Raw genomic sequence first — 17,933 nt, forward strand, 5'->3', positions numbered from 1 at the left:
AAATCGATCACCAATTTCAAGAATGAAATTATTTGAAATAATTCTTTCAATAACATCAACTCTATATATAGACTGTTTCACAAGCAGGGGTGGACTGGGTCTTAAAACCGGCCCGGGCATTTTCCACCTAGACTGGCCCATTTCCATTGATATGCTAGTAACATAGTGATCGCCGTCCATTGAAATCTTTTTGAACTTAAGATGCAAAATGGTGCTATATTTCTCAGTTTTGTAGGTTACAATAATCCTTTAAATATGACCCAAAAATATTTTGCAGAAACAACACTTAATTAAACTGAGGAATGATAGAAACGTAAACAAAATTAGACAAATATATATGTTTTAGACTGGATATTATTTATATTTTCAAGCATTTTGTGACAACATGCTTGAAAAAAATTGGAAAAACCTAAATAAAATCCATTAGCATGGACGGGTTGCTAATAGCACATACTTTTGTTACGAATTAACAGACTAACTAACATGGTGAATCCATGAGCTGATTCCCACAGTTAAATATATATTTCTACACAGCCCACCCAGGCATTGCCAACTGCCTGTTTGGCCAGTCTGCCACTGTTCACAAGCCTTAGAAGGGCATTATGTATGTGAAAGATCATTTAGATCAGTATAACCGTCCTTTACAGATCAATACTTTCAATATCATAAATATAATATCCTTAAGTATCCTTTCATCCGTATTTACGAACTAATTGCCGCTATTCCTAGGGAATGGTAAACACGCATGAAAGAAGCCGAAAAGTGTAATGCCAATCGTGGTAACTTTAAGGTTGATGGTGAGCTTAATGGGTATGAAGGCGAAGACTCGCGCACAAAGATACGTCTAATGGCAGTAATCTGACCTAGTTTCGAATGAGGTGTAACAGAAGTGTTAGACACCACCATCGATCCCAGAAAATACACACACAGCTTGCTACCGTCGGTAATAAGACACCAGTGTACAGTCAATATATACAGCTACGGTCAAAATCACAGCACAGTGTACATAGCAGTGATGGACATCTCAGGTCTAGACAAAAGATAATATGGTATCACGTTTCATTACTGTCTGCATTTTGTAGCGACAAGAAGAAAACTTCACTAAAGCAACGGAAAGTTAACTTTTACAGAGTGCGGCACGCAGTTAGGGGCGAGGCTTCCATGCCTTAAATAGAGTGATGACTCACGCACAATGAAATGTCTGATGTCGGTAATCTGACCTAGTTTCGAATGAGATATAACAGAAGTGTTAGACACCACCATCTATCCCAGAAAATACACACACACAGTTTGCTACCGTCGGTAATTAGACACTAGTATACAGTCAATACATACAGCTACGATCAATACCCACAAGAGAGTGTACATAGCAGAGATGGACATCTCAGATCTAGATAAAAGATAACAAGGTCTCACGTTTCATTACTGTCTGCATTTTGTATCGACAAGATAAAACTTCACTTGCAAGCAACTTTTTCAGAGGGCTGCACGCAGTTTTGGGCGAGTTTTCAAAGCCTTTAAATCAAGTCTGGAGGAAATTTCTCTACAACACTGTATGTTTACTTTATCAGAATCTTAACTTTATTTAAATTAAACTTGTACACACAAGTTAGCTTAATGTGTATTTCATTGACTAACTCGGCATATTTACGTACATGCATATTCATGATTGAACTCTTTTAACGTTTTATTGATCTGTACAGTAGCCTAGTATTTCAACCTACAATAACAAATAACACATTCACCATCCTTTAAGGATGGTAACATTCGGCACAGACATGTTACCTTGAAAGATTTATTTTCAAAAACAGGGTTTTTTAAACTAACAAATTTTAACATAGGACTCATGCAAGGAACAAAGAGAGCGTGAGTGAAATGTCTTGTCAGATGAGAATAGTGGAAAATTAATGATATATTTCATTTCTCTGGACTTCAGAAGATTGCATATTTTGGTACTTTGTCTGTATTCCCAGTTTTGCTTCCACCTAAATATTCTTGTTTTATGCCCTCTGCTGGCTGTGGTGTTTTTGTTTTGGACAATCTGTAAATGGATGTTTGACAAGTATACATGTATTCCCTTACTGCCAAAACAAAACCTAATGTTAGGCTATAGTGCATGTAACTATTTGAACAGGGGAAAAATCATGAAAGTGTGGTGTTTGGACCTAACATTGCTTCTAATGATTGATCCTGGTTTAATCGTACAATTGTGGTTTTTTAGTTTGGGCTAGATTATTGGAATATCTTTTATTAATGATATTTTTGTCAAAAGAGCTTTACGAAGATTTGAAAATGCAGTACATGTTAGTGTTCAATGTACTGAAATTCTGTGCTGGTGGCAAAATGGCCGATGTTTTAATGTTTGCCCTATCGAGTCCCTTCCATTGCATCCAGTCCCTTCCTTTGATTCAAGTGCTTGCCTGAATTTGAGGCAAATAACAGTTGAGTCTGAGTCCATTTAAGTCATTTTGAGTTTCTGAATAGAGTCAAGTTAGGTCATTTTGAGTTTCTGTATGGAGTCAAGTTACGTTGTGTTGAGTTTCTGTATGGAGTCAAGTTAAGTCGTATCGAGTTTCTGCATGGAGTCAAGTTGTGTTGAGTTTCTGTATGGAGTCAAGTTAAGTCATGTGAGTTTCTGTATGGAGTCAAGTTAAGATGTGTTGAGTTTTTGTATGGAGTCAAGTTAAGTCATGTGAGTTTCTGTATGGAGTCAAGTTAGGTCATTTTGAGTTTCTGTACAGAGTCAAGTTATGTCATGTGAGTTTCTGTATGGAGTCAAATTAAGTCGTGTTGAGTTTCTGCATGGAGTCAAGTTGTGTAGAGTTTCTGTATGGAGTCAAGTTAAGTTGTGTTGAGTTCCTTTATGGAGTCAAGTTAAGCTGTGTTGAGTTTCTGTATGGAGTCAAGTTAAGTTGTGTTGAGTTTCTGTATGGAGTCAAGTTAAGTTGTGTTGAGTTTCTGTATGAAGTCAAGTTAAGTTGTGTTGAGTTTCTGTATGGAGTCAAGTTAAGTTGTGTTGAGTTTCTGTATGGAGTCAAGTTAAGTTGTGTTGAGTTTCTGTATGGAGTCAAGTTAAGTTGTGTTGAGTTTCTGTATGGAGTCAAGTTAAGTTGTGTTGAGTTTCTGCATGGAGTCAAGTTGTGTAGAGTTTCTGTATGGAGTCAAGTTAAGTTGTGTTGAGTTCCTTTATGGAGTCAAGTTAAGCTGTGTTGAGTTTCTGTATGGAGTCAAGTTAAGTTGTGTTGAGTTTCTGTATGGAGTCAAGTTAAGTTGTGTTGAGTTTCTGTATGAAGTCAAGTTAAGTTGTGTTGAGTTTCTGTATGGAGTCAAGTTAAGTTGTGTTGAGTTTCTGTATGGAGTCAAGTTAAGTTGTGTTGAGTTTCTGTATGGAGTCAAGTTAAGTTGTGTTGAGTTTCTGTATGGAGTCAAGTTAAGTCGTGTTGAGTTTCTGTGTGGAGTCAAGTTAAGTCGTGTTGAGTTTCTGTATGGAGTCAAGTTAAGTCGTGTTGTGTTTTCTACTGGAGTCCAGTCATGCTGACTCGAGTCAAGGCAAGTCAAGAGAAAATGTGACTTGAGTCACAGCTAGATTCACTGACATGACTTGTCACAATAAAGCTTACCTGATATCAAGCTAAGCACATGAATCAGACTATATAACAATCAAAGAGTTAGTACTTATTACTCATCTACGCTCAGAAGCAGTAGGTTGCTTATGATATTCCTATATTTGTGTCAGCCTGGTAAGATGGTCGGGCCACAGATGCCTGTTCCTCAACTGAATGAGGATGGTCTGTTCAGGTCTTCCAAATTCCTTTTCAAGAACATCATTGCACATTGACTCAATCCAAAACAGAAATTTGGGATGTTCCCAAACTGAGGATATAAATCTTCAACCATTTCTCAGGAGAGAGTGTCTGCTCATAACACCAGCTTCATTGTGTCAGTATTTAACTAGTCAAATGACACAACAGTATGCAAAGTCATGGTTCATCAGGGTTAATTTATCATCTGTTATAATACAGCAGAAGAAGTTCCAATTGGAAAGAGAGAGACCGTCTTGTCTAAGATCTTGTAGTGAAACGAGCTGGCTTTCCTCCTCCCAGGTGTGTTGTGTTGTAAGCTACGATTAATAATAGTCATCTGTTATAAATAAAATGGCAAACATAAATTATAACTTAGTGTGAAACTGCTCCAAAAGGGTACATGTAAAAGTATTCTCAGAAATTAGGATATATCAATGACTGAAAATGAAACAATAAACATGATGAACTACTACATACTTGAAATATGTAACAAAATTCAGTCAACACTAACTGGAAATCAAGATATAACTTTGTGATGTTTGGGTTGCACATGCAGTTAGGTCACTACCAGGCTCATTATGGACAGAACCAAGGGTCAATCAAAACAGCAGAAATAATTAGCAAATAACTAGCAATCCCTGCAGGATTGCAGTCTACGGATCCTTGCAGGATAGCAGTCTAGCGATCCCTGCAGGATTTGTCTAGGGATCCCTGCATGATTGCAGTCTAGAGATCCCTGCAGGATTGCAGTCTAGCAATCCGCAATCCCTGCAGGATTGCAGTCTACGGATCCCTGCAGGATAGCAGTCTAGCGATCCCTGCAGGATTGCAGTCTAGTGATCCCGACATGATTGCTGTCTAGCGATCCCTGCATGATTGCAGTCTAGAGATCCCTGCAGGATTGCAGTCTAGAGATCCCTAAAGGATTGCAGACTAGCAATCCCTGTAGTTTTGCAGTCTAGTTATCCCTGTAGCATTGCACATCTAGCGATCCCTGCAGGATTCCAGTCTTGCATTCCTTGCAGGGTTGCAGTCTAGCAATCCCTGCAAGATTGTAGTCTACTGTAGCTATCCCTACTGTGTTGCAGTCTAGCAATCCATGCAGAATTGCAGACTTGCAATCCCTGTAGTTTTGCAGTCTAGGAATCTCTGCAGGATTGCTGTTAAGTTGTAGGAGGGCCAGGGATAATTTTATAGAACTGCAGAGACTTCTGGAAGGTTGATGGGGATACAAGAGTTCACATATGACTTAAAATTGTTGGTAGTACCGTTATTGTTGAAGTACAACTAGAGCAGGGTTGTCCAACCTACGGCCCGCGGGCCACAGTCCGGCCCGCCGCAGGGTTGCGTCCGGCCCGTCAGAGATGCTCTACGGTGCTAAATTTAGTGAGCAGATTTATTGATAACAATTTGAAGCTATATAATCAATCATTCGAACCTTCTGGGTCCAAAAAAATGCATACAGGTCAGTTTGTGTGACACTCTCTCAGCGGAGGGGGGGGGTGTCGGCTGGACTTTATTCATCTGTTTTATCAGGAAGGAAAATAAATCAGTGCGCTCCGCGCGAAGTGCTCACATTTTGTTGCCTTGGGCTTCAGGCAAAAAATCAAGCGTAGGGTTCATGCAGCCCCCTCCTTCATCATAATCATTCCATGTGGCCCTCCTCTGCAAAAGGTTGGACAACCCTGAACTAGAGTCACACATATGGCTTCATATTGTTGGTAGTACTATTATTGTTGAAGTACAACTAGAGTAGTACATATAGCTTCATATTGTTGGTAGTACTGTTATTGTTGAAGTACAACTAGAGTCGCACATATGGCTTCATATTGTTGGTAGTACTGTTATTGTTGAAGTACAACTAGAGTTGCACATAGGACTTCATATTGTTGGTAGTACTATTATTGTTGAAGTAAAACTAGAGTTGCACATAGGACTTCATATTGTTGGTAGTAATGTTATTGTTGAAGTGTTCTAGAGTCGAACATAGGACTTCATATTGTTGGTAGTACTGTTATTGTTGAAGTAAAACTAGAGTTACACATAGGACTTCACATTGTTGGTAGTACTTTTATTGTTGAAGTACAACTAGAGTCGCACATATAGCTTCATCCTGTTGGAAGTACTGTTATTGTTGAAGTACAACTAGAGTCGCACATATAGCTTCATATTGTTGGTAGTACTGTTATTGTTGAAGTAAAACTAGAGTTGCACATAGGACTTCATATTGTTGGTAGTACTATTATTGTTGAAGTAAAACTAGAGTTACACATAGGACTTCACATTGTTGGTAGTACTTTTATTGTTGAAGTACAACTAGAGTTGCACATATAGCTTCATCCTGTTGGAAGTACTGTTATTGTTGAAGTACAACTAGAGTCGCACATATAGCTTCATATTGTTGGTAGTACTGTTATTGTTGAAGTAAAACTAGAGTTGCACATAGGACTTCATATTGTTGGTAGTACTATTATTGTTGAAGTAAAACTAGAGTTGCACATATGGCTTCATATTGTTGGTAGTAATGTTATTGTTGAAGTAAACTAGAGTTGCACATAGGACCTCATATTGTTGGTAGTACTGTTTAGTTTAGTTTAGTAGAAAAAAGGATCAGGAGGGACACTTAAGTCCCCATCAAGGACCCTATAAAGAGAGGGGAAAAAACTGAAGACACAAACACTCAGACCCGATTACAATGCTTAAAGTGCTTGTCCAAAGCATTCTTAAACCCATTGACACTACTTGCAAGTACAACTTTCTCAGGCAAACCATTCCACTCATTCACAACCCTATTAGAAAAAAAGTTATGCCGAATATTAATCCTACTATGCGACTTTTGAAGTTTAAGACAATGACCTCTAGTACAACTACTGTTTGCAAACATGAAAAAGTTGGTAAAGGATAAATTGTCGAAGCCATACACAATCTTGAAAACCTGGATCAAGTCCCCACGTAACCTCCTAAGCTCCAGTGTGGTGAGATTCAACAGTTGTAACCGCCTATAATAAGGAACCCTCTTTAAGGAACTAATCATCCTAGTAGCCCTCCTCTGGACCTTTTCAAGTACTTCCTTATCCTTAGCAAAATAAGGGTTCCAAGCCTGCACAGCATACTCCAGATGAGGCCTAACCAACTGCTTATAAAGCCTAACTACGATGTCCTCTTTCAGAAAACTGAAGTTCCTCTTGATCATAACTAAAACCCTATTACCTTTTTTAGCAGCTTCAAGACAATGTTTGGAAGGTTGCAGAGACGAGTCAATGTAGATACCTAGGTCTCTTTCAACAGAGACCTCCTGTAACTCCACACCATTTAGATTGTATGTAAACTTTTGGTTACTACTACCAATGTGCATTACCTTACATTTATCAATATTAAAAAGCATTTGCCAGCCCTGAGACCAGGAAAAAATCTTATCTAAATCCGCTTGAAATTTCTCAGAATCGCTTTTGGAAGAGACCTCAGAATACAATTTGGTGTCATCAGCAAACTTCTTAGCTGTACACAAAATATCTCTGTCGATGTCATTTAAATAGGCAACAAACAACAGGGGACCTAATACAGACCCTTGTGGAACCCCACTAGTAACGTTCTGCCAAGAAGAAGCACAGCCATTAATTACCACCCTCTGTTCCCTATTACCAAGCCAATTCCCGATCCAAGACAGTAAATTCCCTATGACACCCATGCTCTTCAGCCTAAGTAAAAGACGCTAGTGGGGAACTTTATCAAAGGCCTTCTGGAAATCCAGGAACACAACATCTACAGACCTCTGCCTATTTAGTGAGCTTGTTACATCTTCCATAAACTCAAGGATATTAGTGAGACAAGACCTTTTTTGACAAAAGCCATGCTGAGACTCTCTAATCAAAGACTGACTAATGAAGTGACAGACCAAAGACTTTTTAACAATAGACTCCATGACCTTACAAACTACACTAGTGAGACTAACCGGCCTATAATTACAGGGCTTAGTCTTATCACCCTTCTTGAAAATTGGGGTAATATTAGCACATCTCCAGTCCCTAGGAACATAACCTTCATCCATAAATTTACTAAAAATCAACGAGAGTGGAACGCAGAAATGGTGTGCAAAAGTCTTCAACAAATACGGATGGATTGCATCCGGTCCAGAAGCTTTAGAAACATTTAGACGAAGCAGCTGTTATTGTTGAAGTAAAACTAGAGTTGCACATAGGACTTCATATTGTTGGTAGTACTATTATTGTTGAAGTAAAACTAGAGTTACACATAGGACTTCATATTGTTGGTAGTACTGTTATTGTTGAAGTGTTCTAGAGTCGAACATAGGACTTCATATTGTTGGTAGTACTGTTATTGTTGAAGTAAAACTAGAGTTGCACATAGGACTCCATATTGTTGGTAGTACTATTATTGTTGAAGTACAACTAGAGTTGCACATATGACTTCATATTGTTGGTAGTACTATTATTGTTGAAGTAAAACTAGAGTTGCACATAGGACTTCATATTGTTGGTAGTACTATTATTGTTGAAGTAAAACTAGAGTTACACATAGGACTTCATATTGTTGGTAGTACTGTTATTGTTGGAGTAAAACTAGAGTTGCACATATGACTTCATATTGTTGGTAGTACTGTTATTGTTGAAGTAAAACTAGAGTTGCACATAGGACTTCATATTGTTGGTAGTACTATTATTGTTGAAGTAAAACTAGAGTTACACATAGGACTTCATATTGTTGGTAGTACTATTATTGTTGAAGTAAAACTAGAGTTGCACATATGGCTTCATATTGTTGGTAGTAATGTTATTGTTGAAGTAAACTAGAGTTGCACATAGGACCTCATATTGTTGGTAGTACTGTTTAGTTTAGTTTAGTAGAAAAAAGGATCAGGAGGGACACTTAAGTCCCCATCAAGGACCCTATAAAGAGAGGGGAAAAAACTGAAGACACAAACACTCAGACCCGATTACAATGCTTAAAGTGCTTGTCCAAAGCATTCTTAAACCCATTGACACTACTTGCAAGTACAACTTTCTCAGGCAAACCATTCCACTCATTCACAACCCTATTAGAAAAAAAGTTATGCCGAATATTAATCCTACTATGCGACTTTTGAAGTTTAAGACAATGACCTCTAGTACAACTACTGTTTGCAAACATGAAAAAGTTGGTAAAGGATAAATTGTCGAAGCCATACACAATCTTGAAAACCTGGATCAAGTCCCCACGTAACCTCCTAAGCTCCAGTGTGGTGAGATTCAACAGTTGTAACCGCCTATAATAAGGAACCCTCTTTAAGGAACTAATCATCCTAGTAGCCCTCCTCTGGACCTTTTCAAGTACTTCCTTATCCTTAGCAAAATAAGGGTTCCAAGCCTGCACAGCATACTCCAGATGAGGCCTAACCAACTGCTTATAAAGCCTAACTACGATGTCCTCTTTCAGAAAACTGAAGTTCCTCTTGATCATAACTAAAACCCTATTACCTTTTTTAGCAGCTTCAAGACAATGTTTGGAAGGTTGCAGAGACGAGTCAATGTAGATACCTAGGTCTCTTTCAACAGAGACCTCCTGTAACTCCACACCATTTAGATTGTATGTAAACTTTTGGTTACTACTACCAATGTGCATTACCTTACATTTATCAATATTAAAAAGCATTTGCCAGCCCTGAGACCAGGAAAAAATCTTATCTAAATCCGCTTGAAATTTCTCAGAATCGCTTTTGGAAGAGACCTCAGAATACAATTTGGTGTCATCAGCAAACTTCTTAGCTGTACACAAAATATCTCTGTCGATGTCATTTAAATAGGCAACAAACAACAGGGGACCTAATACAGACCCTTGTGGAACCCCACTAGTAACGTTCTGCCAAGAAGAAGCACAGCCATTAATTACCACCCTCTGTTCCCTATTACCAAGCCAATTCCCGATCCAAGACAGTAAATTCCCTATGACACCCATGCTCTTCAGCCTAAGTAAAAGACGCTAGTGGGGAACTTTATCAAAGGCCTTCTGGAAATCCAGGAACACAACATCTACAGACCTCTGCCTATTTAGTGAGCTTGTTACATCTTCCATAAACTCAAGGATATTAGTGAGACAAGACCTTTTTTGACAAAAGCCATGCTGAGACTCTCTAATCAAAGACTGACTAATGAAGTGACAGACCAAAGACTTTTTAACAATAGACTCCATGACCTTACAAACTACACTAGTGAGACTAACCGGCCTATAATTACAGGGCTTAGTCTTATCACCCTTCTTGAAAATTGGGGTAATATTAGCACATCTCCAGTCCCTAGGAACATAACCTTCATCCATAAATTTACTAAAAATCAACGAGAGTGGAACGCAGAAATGGTGTGCAAAAGTCTTCAACAAATACGGATGGATTGCATCCGGTCCAGAAGCTTTAGAAACATTTAGACGAAGCAGCTGTTATTGTTGAAGTAAAACTAGAGTTGCTCATAGGACTTTATATTGTTGGTAGTACTATTATTGTTGAAGTAAAACTAGAGTTACACATAGGACTTCATATTGTTGGTAGTACTGTTATTGTTGAAGTGTTCTAGAGTCGAACATAGGACTTCATATTGTTGGTAGTACTGTTATTGTTGAAGTAAAACTAGAGTTGCACATATGACTTCATATTGTTGGTAGTACTGCTATTGTTGAAGTAAAACTAGAGTTGCACATAGGACTTCATATTGTTGGTAGTACTGTTATTGTTGGAGTAAAACTAGAGTTGCACATAGGACTTCATATTGTTGGTAGTACTGTTATTGTTGAAGTAAAACTAGAGTTGCACATAGGACTTCATATTGTTGGTAGTACTGTTATTGTTGGAGTAAAACTAGAGTTGCACATAGGACTTCATATTGTTGGTAGTACTGTTATTGTCAGAGTAAACTAGAGTTGCCATAGGACTTCATATTGTTGGTAGTACTGTTATTGTTGAAGTAAAACTAGAGTAGCACATAGGACTTCATATTGTTGGTAGTACTGTTATTGTCGGAGTAAAAGTAGAGTTGCACATATGACTTCATATTGTTGGTAGTACTATTATTGTTGAAGTAAAACTAGAGTTACACATATGACTTCATATTGTTGGTAGTACTATTATTGTTGAAGTAAAACTAGAGTTACACATATGACTTCATATTGTTGGTAGTACTATTATTGTTGAAGTAAAACTAGAGTTACACATAGGACTTCATATTGTTGGTAGTACTATTATTGTTGAAGTAAAACTAGAGTTACACATAGGACTTCATATTGTTGGTAGTACTATTATTGTTGAAGTAAAACTAGAGTTACACATAGGACTTCATATTGTTGGTAGTAATGTTATTGTTGAAGTAAAACTAGAGTTGCACATAGGACTTCATATTGTTGGTAGTACTATTATTGTTGAAGTAAAACTAGAGTTACACATAGGACTTCATATTGTTGGTAGTACTATTATTGTTGAAGTAAAACTAGAGTTACACATAGGACTTCATATTGTTGGTAGTAATGTTATTGTTGAAGTAAAACTAGAGTTACACATAGGACTTCATATTGTTGGTAGTACTATTATTGTTGAAGTAAAACTAGAGTTACACATAGGACTTCATATTGTTGGTAGTAATGTTATTGTCGAGAAGATTGTTGTGGATTTGACAAGGTCAAAGGTCTCTGTTATTATTGAAACCCAACAAGTGTTTAAGAAAGGTGTTTGCTGAAGTGCTTTCAATTTAATTTCTAACTAGCTCATTTATTTATCTTAATTACAACATTTCAGCTATCCATTCAAGAAGAGAAGCCTTACACATTGTTTGGTCTTTTTTCTGGCATAAGACTGAAAATACAGCATTAGTACATACCTGACCATGAACATCTTTGGAAAATCCACTGGTTAGTCCTTCTATCTGGATTAAGATGTCTGCTTGATGAGAGAGGACATTTGTAAGTTTCAAAGAATCCTCATCACCGACATCAATATCGTTGTGAACTAAAGAAACTAGATTCCCAGAGCTCTGTGGATAACATAATAAATATGTCATAACTAAAGATACATGTAACAACAGTTACGGTACGAATATGTTATAACTAGTAACATCTTAAAACTTGCAGCATGATAATATAGTTTGTTACAGATAATTAGTTACATCTGATATATTTTAAATTTTGTTTCATGGCGAAATTGTAATTATTAGTTACAAATAATATATTTTGTAATTTATCATATGTTGAACGTGTTTCAATTAGTTACATATAATATATTTTGTTATATGGTGAAAGTGTAATTATTAGTTACAAATTATATTTGTTATATGGTAAATGTGTAACAATTATATATTATATTTTATCATATGGTAAATGTGTGATAATTAGTTACATGATGAATATTCAGATTACATAATCTCAAAGAAACACAAACCCATGAGACTACATGTGTTATAAGAAACCTAGGAATAAATGATATAGATATGTGTGGGCTTACATTGTGATTGTGGATTAAACCTGAAACTGTAAACATAGTTGATAATGTGTTTGTTTTGAAGGGATCAACTAGTGTAAAAGTAAAAGAGGAAAAGGATATTCCACCCTGGAATAGCCAATTCAATATCTTGTCCACAAACTGAGTAGTTATTACATGTAGTTATTGCATGTAGTTATTACATGTAATCTATTTTGACACACTAAACCTTTCATTATTCAAGGAAGTGGATCACAGCAGGTGGTCTGTGATGTCATCGGGGAGAAAAATCTTTCATAAAATGAGTTTTGCTTAGGCTAGAAAATGCCCTTCTTGCTGACTTATCCTTGAAATTTGAAGTGTTTATTTGGCTGTCAATTTTATCTGTAATTAGAACTTCATCCAAATGCAACTCTCTTGTAGAAATATTATTTTCCTCTGTGGATAAATGATGAAAATATTATAAAGGATATTCAGCTCTATTGCCCTGATGATATTATTCAGTCTGCTGTTGCATGATGCATTTACAAAATGTTACTAAGTTTATAAAATTCATATCATAGCTCATATCATATCTCTATCAAAAATACAAATTGTTTATCAAGATCAGAGAAGGACATGATTTTAGTTGTCCCTTAAACAATCAGGCTTTAATATTTGCTTTTATGAAAAGCAAGTTCAGTTTCTGAAAAGATGAACATTGCACGATTACAAAGAATGACCAAAGTGTACACTATCATGCGATGTTTAGGTTTGGGAAATTACAAAGAATGACCAATGTGTACACTATCATACGATGTGTAAGTTTGGGAAATTACAAAGAATGACCAAAGTGTACACTATCATGCGATGTTTAGGTTTGGGAAATTACAAAGAATGACCAATGTGTACACACTATCATGCCTTGCGATGTTTAGGTTTGGGAAATTACGAAGAATGACCAATGTGTACACAGCTATCATCTGATGTTTAGGTTTGGGAAATTACAAAGAATGACCAAAGTGTACACTATCATGCGATGTGTAGGTTTGGGAAATTACAAAGAATGACCAAAGTGTACACTATCATGCGATGTTTAGGTTTGGGAAATTACAAAGAATGACCAATGTGTACACTATCATGCGATGTGTAGGTTTGGGAAATTACAAAGAATGACCAATGTGTACACTATCATACGATGTGTAGGCTTGGGAAATTACGAAGAATGACCAATGTGTACATTATCATGCGATGTGTAGGCTTGGGAAATTACCAAGAATGACCAATGTGATACACTATCATGCGATGTGTAGGTTTGGGAAATTACAAAGAATGACCAATGTGTACACTATCATACGATGTGTAGGTTTGGGAAATTACAAAGAATGACCAATGTGTACAATATCCCAGGATGTGTAAGTTTGGTGAATACAACACCAGTCTTGGACCAGTAAAATTCTCCTTCGGGTGGATCGTAATAGTACCATTATATTTTATTATATTTCAGTATCCCATGAAACCAATTTAACATATCACCTATTTAGGGTATTAAGTTATTAACCCAACCTGAAAATGGTGGATCATGTTACTACTACTATATTTATTGATGGAGTGATTGAGGGTGACCCCAATTTATCATATTACCATTTGGCATATTTAGTTACAACCCAATCTAAATTGAAGTTCACAACTAGTTGTCCAACAAACCACCTCCAAAGCTGTTTTTGGTTCATGTTTCGATGCACAAACATTAAACTTTGCCTTGAAGATGCAGTTGTGACTTAGGATGTACATTAGTTTCAGGAATTTTGCTAGGCAATCAGTTTCAGCTACTAGAAGGTCAAAGTCCTGTAGTCATGGTTATGGGCACAACAGGAACACCTGACTATTGCATGGAAACTACAATAGCAACAGATATACCTTGAACACCTGACTCATGCAAGGAAACTAAAATAGCAACAGATATACCTTGAATACCTGACTCATGCAAGGAAACTACAATAGCAACAGATATACCTTGAACATGTGACTCATACAAGGAAACTAAAGTAGCAACAGATATACCTTGAATACCTGACTCATGCAAGGAAACTACAATAGCAACAGATATACCTTGAACACCTGACTCATGCAAGGAAACTACAATAGCAACAGATATACCTTGAACATGTGACTCATACAAGGAAACTACAATAGCAACAGATATACCTTGAATACCTGACTCATGCAAGGAAACTACAATAGCAACAGATATACCTTGAATACCTGACTCATACAAGGAAACTACAATAGCAACAGATATACCTTGAACATGTGACTCATACAAGGAAACTACAATAGCTACTGATATACCTTGAACACCTGACTCAGGCAAGGAAACTACAATATCAACAGATATACCTTGAACACCTGACTCATACAAGGAAACTACAATAGCAACAGATATACCTTGAACACCTGACTCATGCAAGGAAACTACAATAGCAACAGATATACCTTGAACACCTGACTCATGCAAGGAAACTACAATATCAACAGATATACCTTGAACACCTGACTCATGCAAGGAAACTACAATAGCAACAGATATACCTTGAACACCTGACTCATACAAGGAAACTACAATAGCAACATATTTACCTTGAACACCTGACTCATGCAAGGAAACTACAATAGCAACAGATATACCTTGAACACCTGAAACATGCAAGGAAACTAAAAAAGCAACACATAAACCTGGAACACCTGACTCATGCAAGGAAACTACAATAGCAATAGATCTACCTGGAACACCTGACTCATACAAGGAAACTAAAGTAGCAACAGATATACCTTGAACACCTGACTCATACAAGGAAACTACAATAGCAACATATTTACCTTGAACACCTGACTCATGCAAGGAAACTACAATAGCAACAGATATACCTTGAACACCTGAAACATGCAAGGAAACTAAAAAAGCAACACATAAACCTGGAACACCTGACTCATGCAAGGAAACTACAATAGCAACAGATATACCTTGAACACCTGACTCATGCAAGGAAACTAAAATAGCAACAGATATACCTTGAATACCTGACTCATGCAAGGAAACTACAATAGCAATAGATCTACCTGGAACACCTGACTCATTTATGGAAACTACAATAGCAACAGATATACCTTGAACACCTGACTCATGCAAGGAAACTAAAATAGCAACAGATATACCTTGAACACCTGACTCATGCAAGGAAACTAAAATAGCAACAGATATACCTTGAATACCTGACTCATGCAAGGAAACTACAATAGCAATAGATCTACCTGGAACACCTGACTCATTTATGGAAACTACAATAGCAACAGATATACCTTGAACACCTGACTCATGCAAGGAAACTAAAATAGCAACAGATATACCTTGAATACCTGACTCATGCAAGGAAACTACAATAGCAATAGATCTACCTGGAACACCTGACTCATTTATGGAAACTACAATAGCAATAGATCTACCTGGAACACCTGACTCATGCAAGGAAACTACAATAGCAATAGATCTACCTGGAACACCTGACTCATTTATGGAAACTACAATAGCAACAGATATACCTGACTCATGCAAGGAAACTACAATAGCAACAGATATACCTTGAACACCTGACTCATACAAGGAAACTACAATAGCAACAGATATACCTTGAACACCTGACTCATACAAGGAAACTACAATAGCAACAGATATACCTTGAACACCTGACTCATTATGGAAACTACAATAGCAACAGATATACCTTGAACACCTGAATTGGCATACCCGAGTTATCCCTGACAAAATTCATAACATTATATATTATATATTAAATTATAAAAGAATACCTACTTACTAAAAACCAGAAATATAATATAAGGACAAGTATGCCGAGTTTTGAATTATAGGATGCCCTTTAATCACCATTACAGAGGTTGTATACTGTAGTCAAGACTTGGTACATGTAATATATTCAATGTAATGTGTTCAAGAAATACTGTAGTCATCTTACATCTAATGCAGTGTTAGCCCTTTTATATGACAAGTATATTACACAGGTACCTGAAGGCTAACCAATAGCATAAATTACTTTACAGCTTCTGTAGTATTATGTACGTATTCTTAGGAGCAGTGAGTTAACATTCAAAGACTCATTCTCACTGCAACACTATGGACTACAAAGCTATTTATATTTACTAAAGGGTCTTTAACAAGACCATATAATGCCGAACATAAATACCTGTGTAAGTGTCTTGAGTGTTACTCTGCAATAATGGATGAATTCAGCTATAGCTTGCACATGGAATCCCAGGGCCATGAGGACTGACAGGTCATCAATAATTACTGAGATGGGAGAAGATGGACTATCTCTGACATGAGAGGAAACTAAAGATGAAACAGTGTCATAGAGATGACGGAGAGATCTACACCTGAGAAGAGGAAGATTCAGAGTAGTAACATTGCAGTCACAAAACTACAGAAATTATACATGAGTTCTGCAATATCAAACAACAGTTCTACAACCTGGGCTGCAACCTCCATTTTATAAAGATTTTTCAAACAGCAAGGTAATCCCCAATGGACATGACATCTTACTTCTCTGCCCCACCCTCAAACACAATGGTAGTTGCATCCCTGCTTTAATTACCGTGCAAAAGACACATAAGAATTACAGAAGTAGACACTCTTACAAAATGTGTACACCACATAGATATTTGTATGGGTTGACAATGTTAGGGAATTTGCAAAACCATATTCCACTAATATATATATATATATATTTATATATATGTAAAAATATGATACTGGAGAGATTTTATAGTCCCTTTTTTCATTTTGCTGAAATTTCCATCCATCATACTCCTTTGCTTGTATTTCCCTTTTCAATGGTTGTGTCAATATACCATCAGATATCAGGTGCGTATCCAGGGGGGGGGGGGGGCGTTGGGGGCGCGCCCCCCGGGTAAGGAAAAGAGGAGAGAAAAAAAGAAGAAAAAAGGGAAAAGGAGGGGGGGAAAAAGAAAAGGAGGAGAGGAAGGAAGGGAAAAGAAAAAGAAAAAAAAAAGAGAAAAAGGAGAAAAGGGGGGAGTAGAAGATAGCCAAGACCTCGGGAAGAGAAAAAGGAACAGTCATAGTTAAAGCGCTGATCCCTATTATATACACAGGGTAGCCAGTGACAGATCAAGGATTACGGAGGGGGTGTGCGCCTCACCCTACCCCTTACACCGACAACTCCATTTTTGACGTTTCCATTATTCCTCTCTCACTAATGTATCTATATAAATACTATATATGGTCTATCATAACGCATGTGTGTGTGTGTATGGACGCCTTAAACAATTGTGCAATTGTGCTATATGGAACCAACTGTGGCTGGTCTTGAACTCGACCGAGTCGTTGGGGAACATGACGCATTTCGGGAAGGGGCGGCCGCCCCCCCCCCCCGAGCAAATTTTCTTTATGACATCGCTAGTAATTTCAAAATACACAATGCTTAGATGCAACTTACAAGGCCTGGGAAGTGTCATTTCCAGCGATCTGGGAGGCATTTTCTGCCAAAAATTTTATTGTACGCTTCGCGCCAACTCATGGTGGCGCTTCACTTAGATAGTTTGCCTACAGGCTTCGCCCCTCCCTTGGCAATTACTCGCTACACGCCCTTTTGAATTTGTAAAGCAAA

General features: G+C 37.3%; 1 protein-coding gene across 2 annotated transcripts in view; it reads right to left on the reverse strand.

The window, feature by feature from the left end:
• Nucleotides 1-336: 336 nt before the first annotated feature.
• Nucleotides 337-17,933, reverse strand: part of LOC139984551 (elongator complex protein 6-like) — a 30,331-nt gene continuing 12,734 nt past the window's right edge. For both annotated transcript variants that reach the window (XM_071998488.1, XM_071998489.1), the window contains 3 exons: nt 16,494-16,683; nt 11,660-11,812; nt 337-4,140 (listed from right to left, as the gene is read on the reverse strand). In XM_071998488.1, the coding sequence (XP_071854589.1) occupies nt 4,012-4,140; nt 11,660-11,812; nt 16,494-16,683 (472 nt within the window). In that variant the 3' untranslated portion in view covers nt 337-4,011. The remainder of the gene's footprint in view (nt 4,141-11,659; nt 11,813-16,493; nt 16,684-17,933) is intronic.

Source organism: Apostichopus japonicus, chromosome 17 (assembly GCF_037975245.1).
Source record: "Apostichopus japonicus isolate 1M-3 chromosome 17, ASM3797524v1, whole genome shotgun sequence".
NCBI lineage: Eukaryota > Metazoa > Echinodermata > Holothuroidea > Aspidochirotida > Stichopodidae > Apostichopus > Apostichopus japonicus.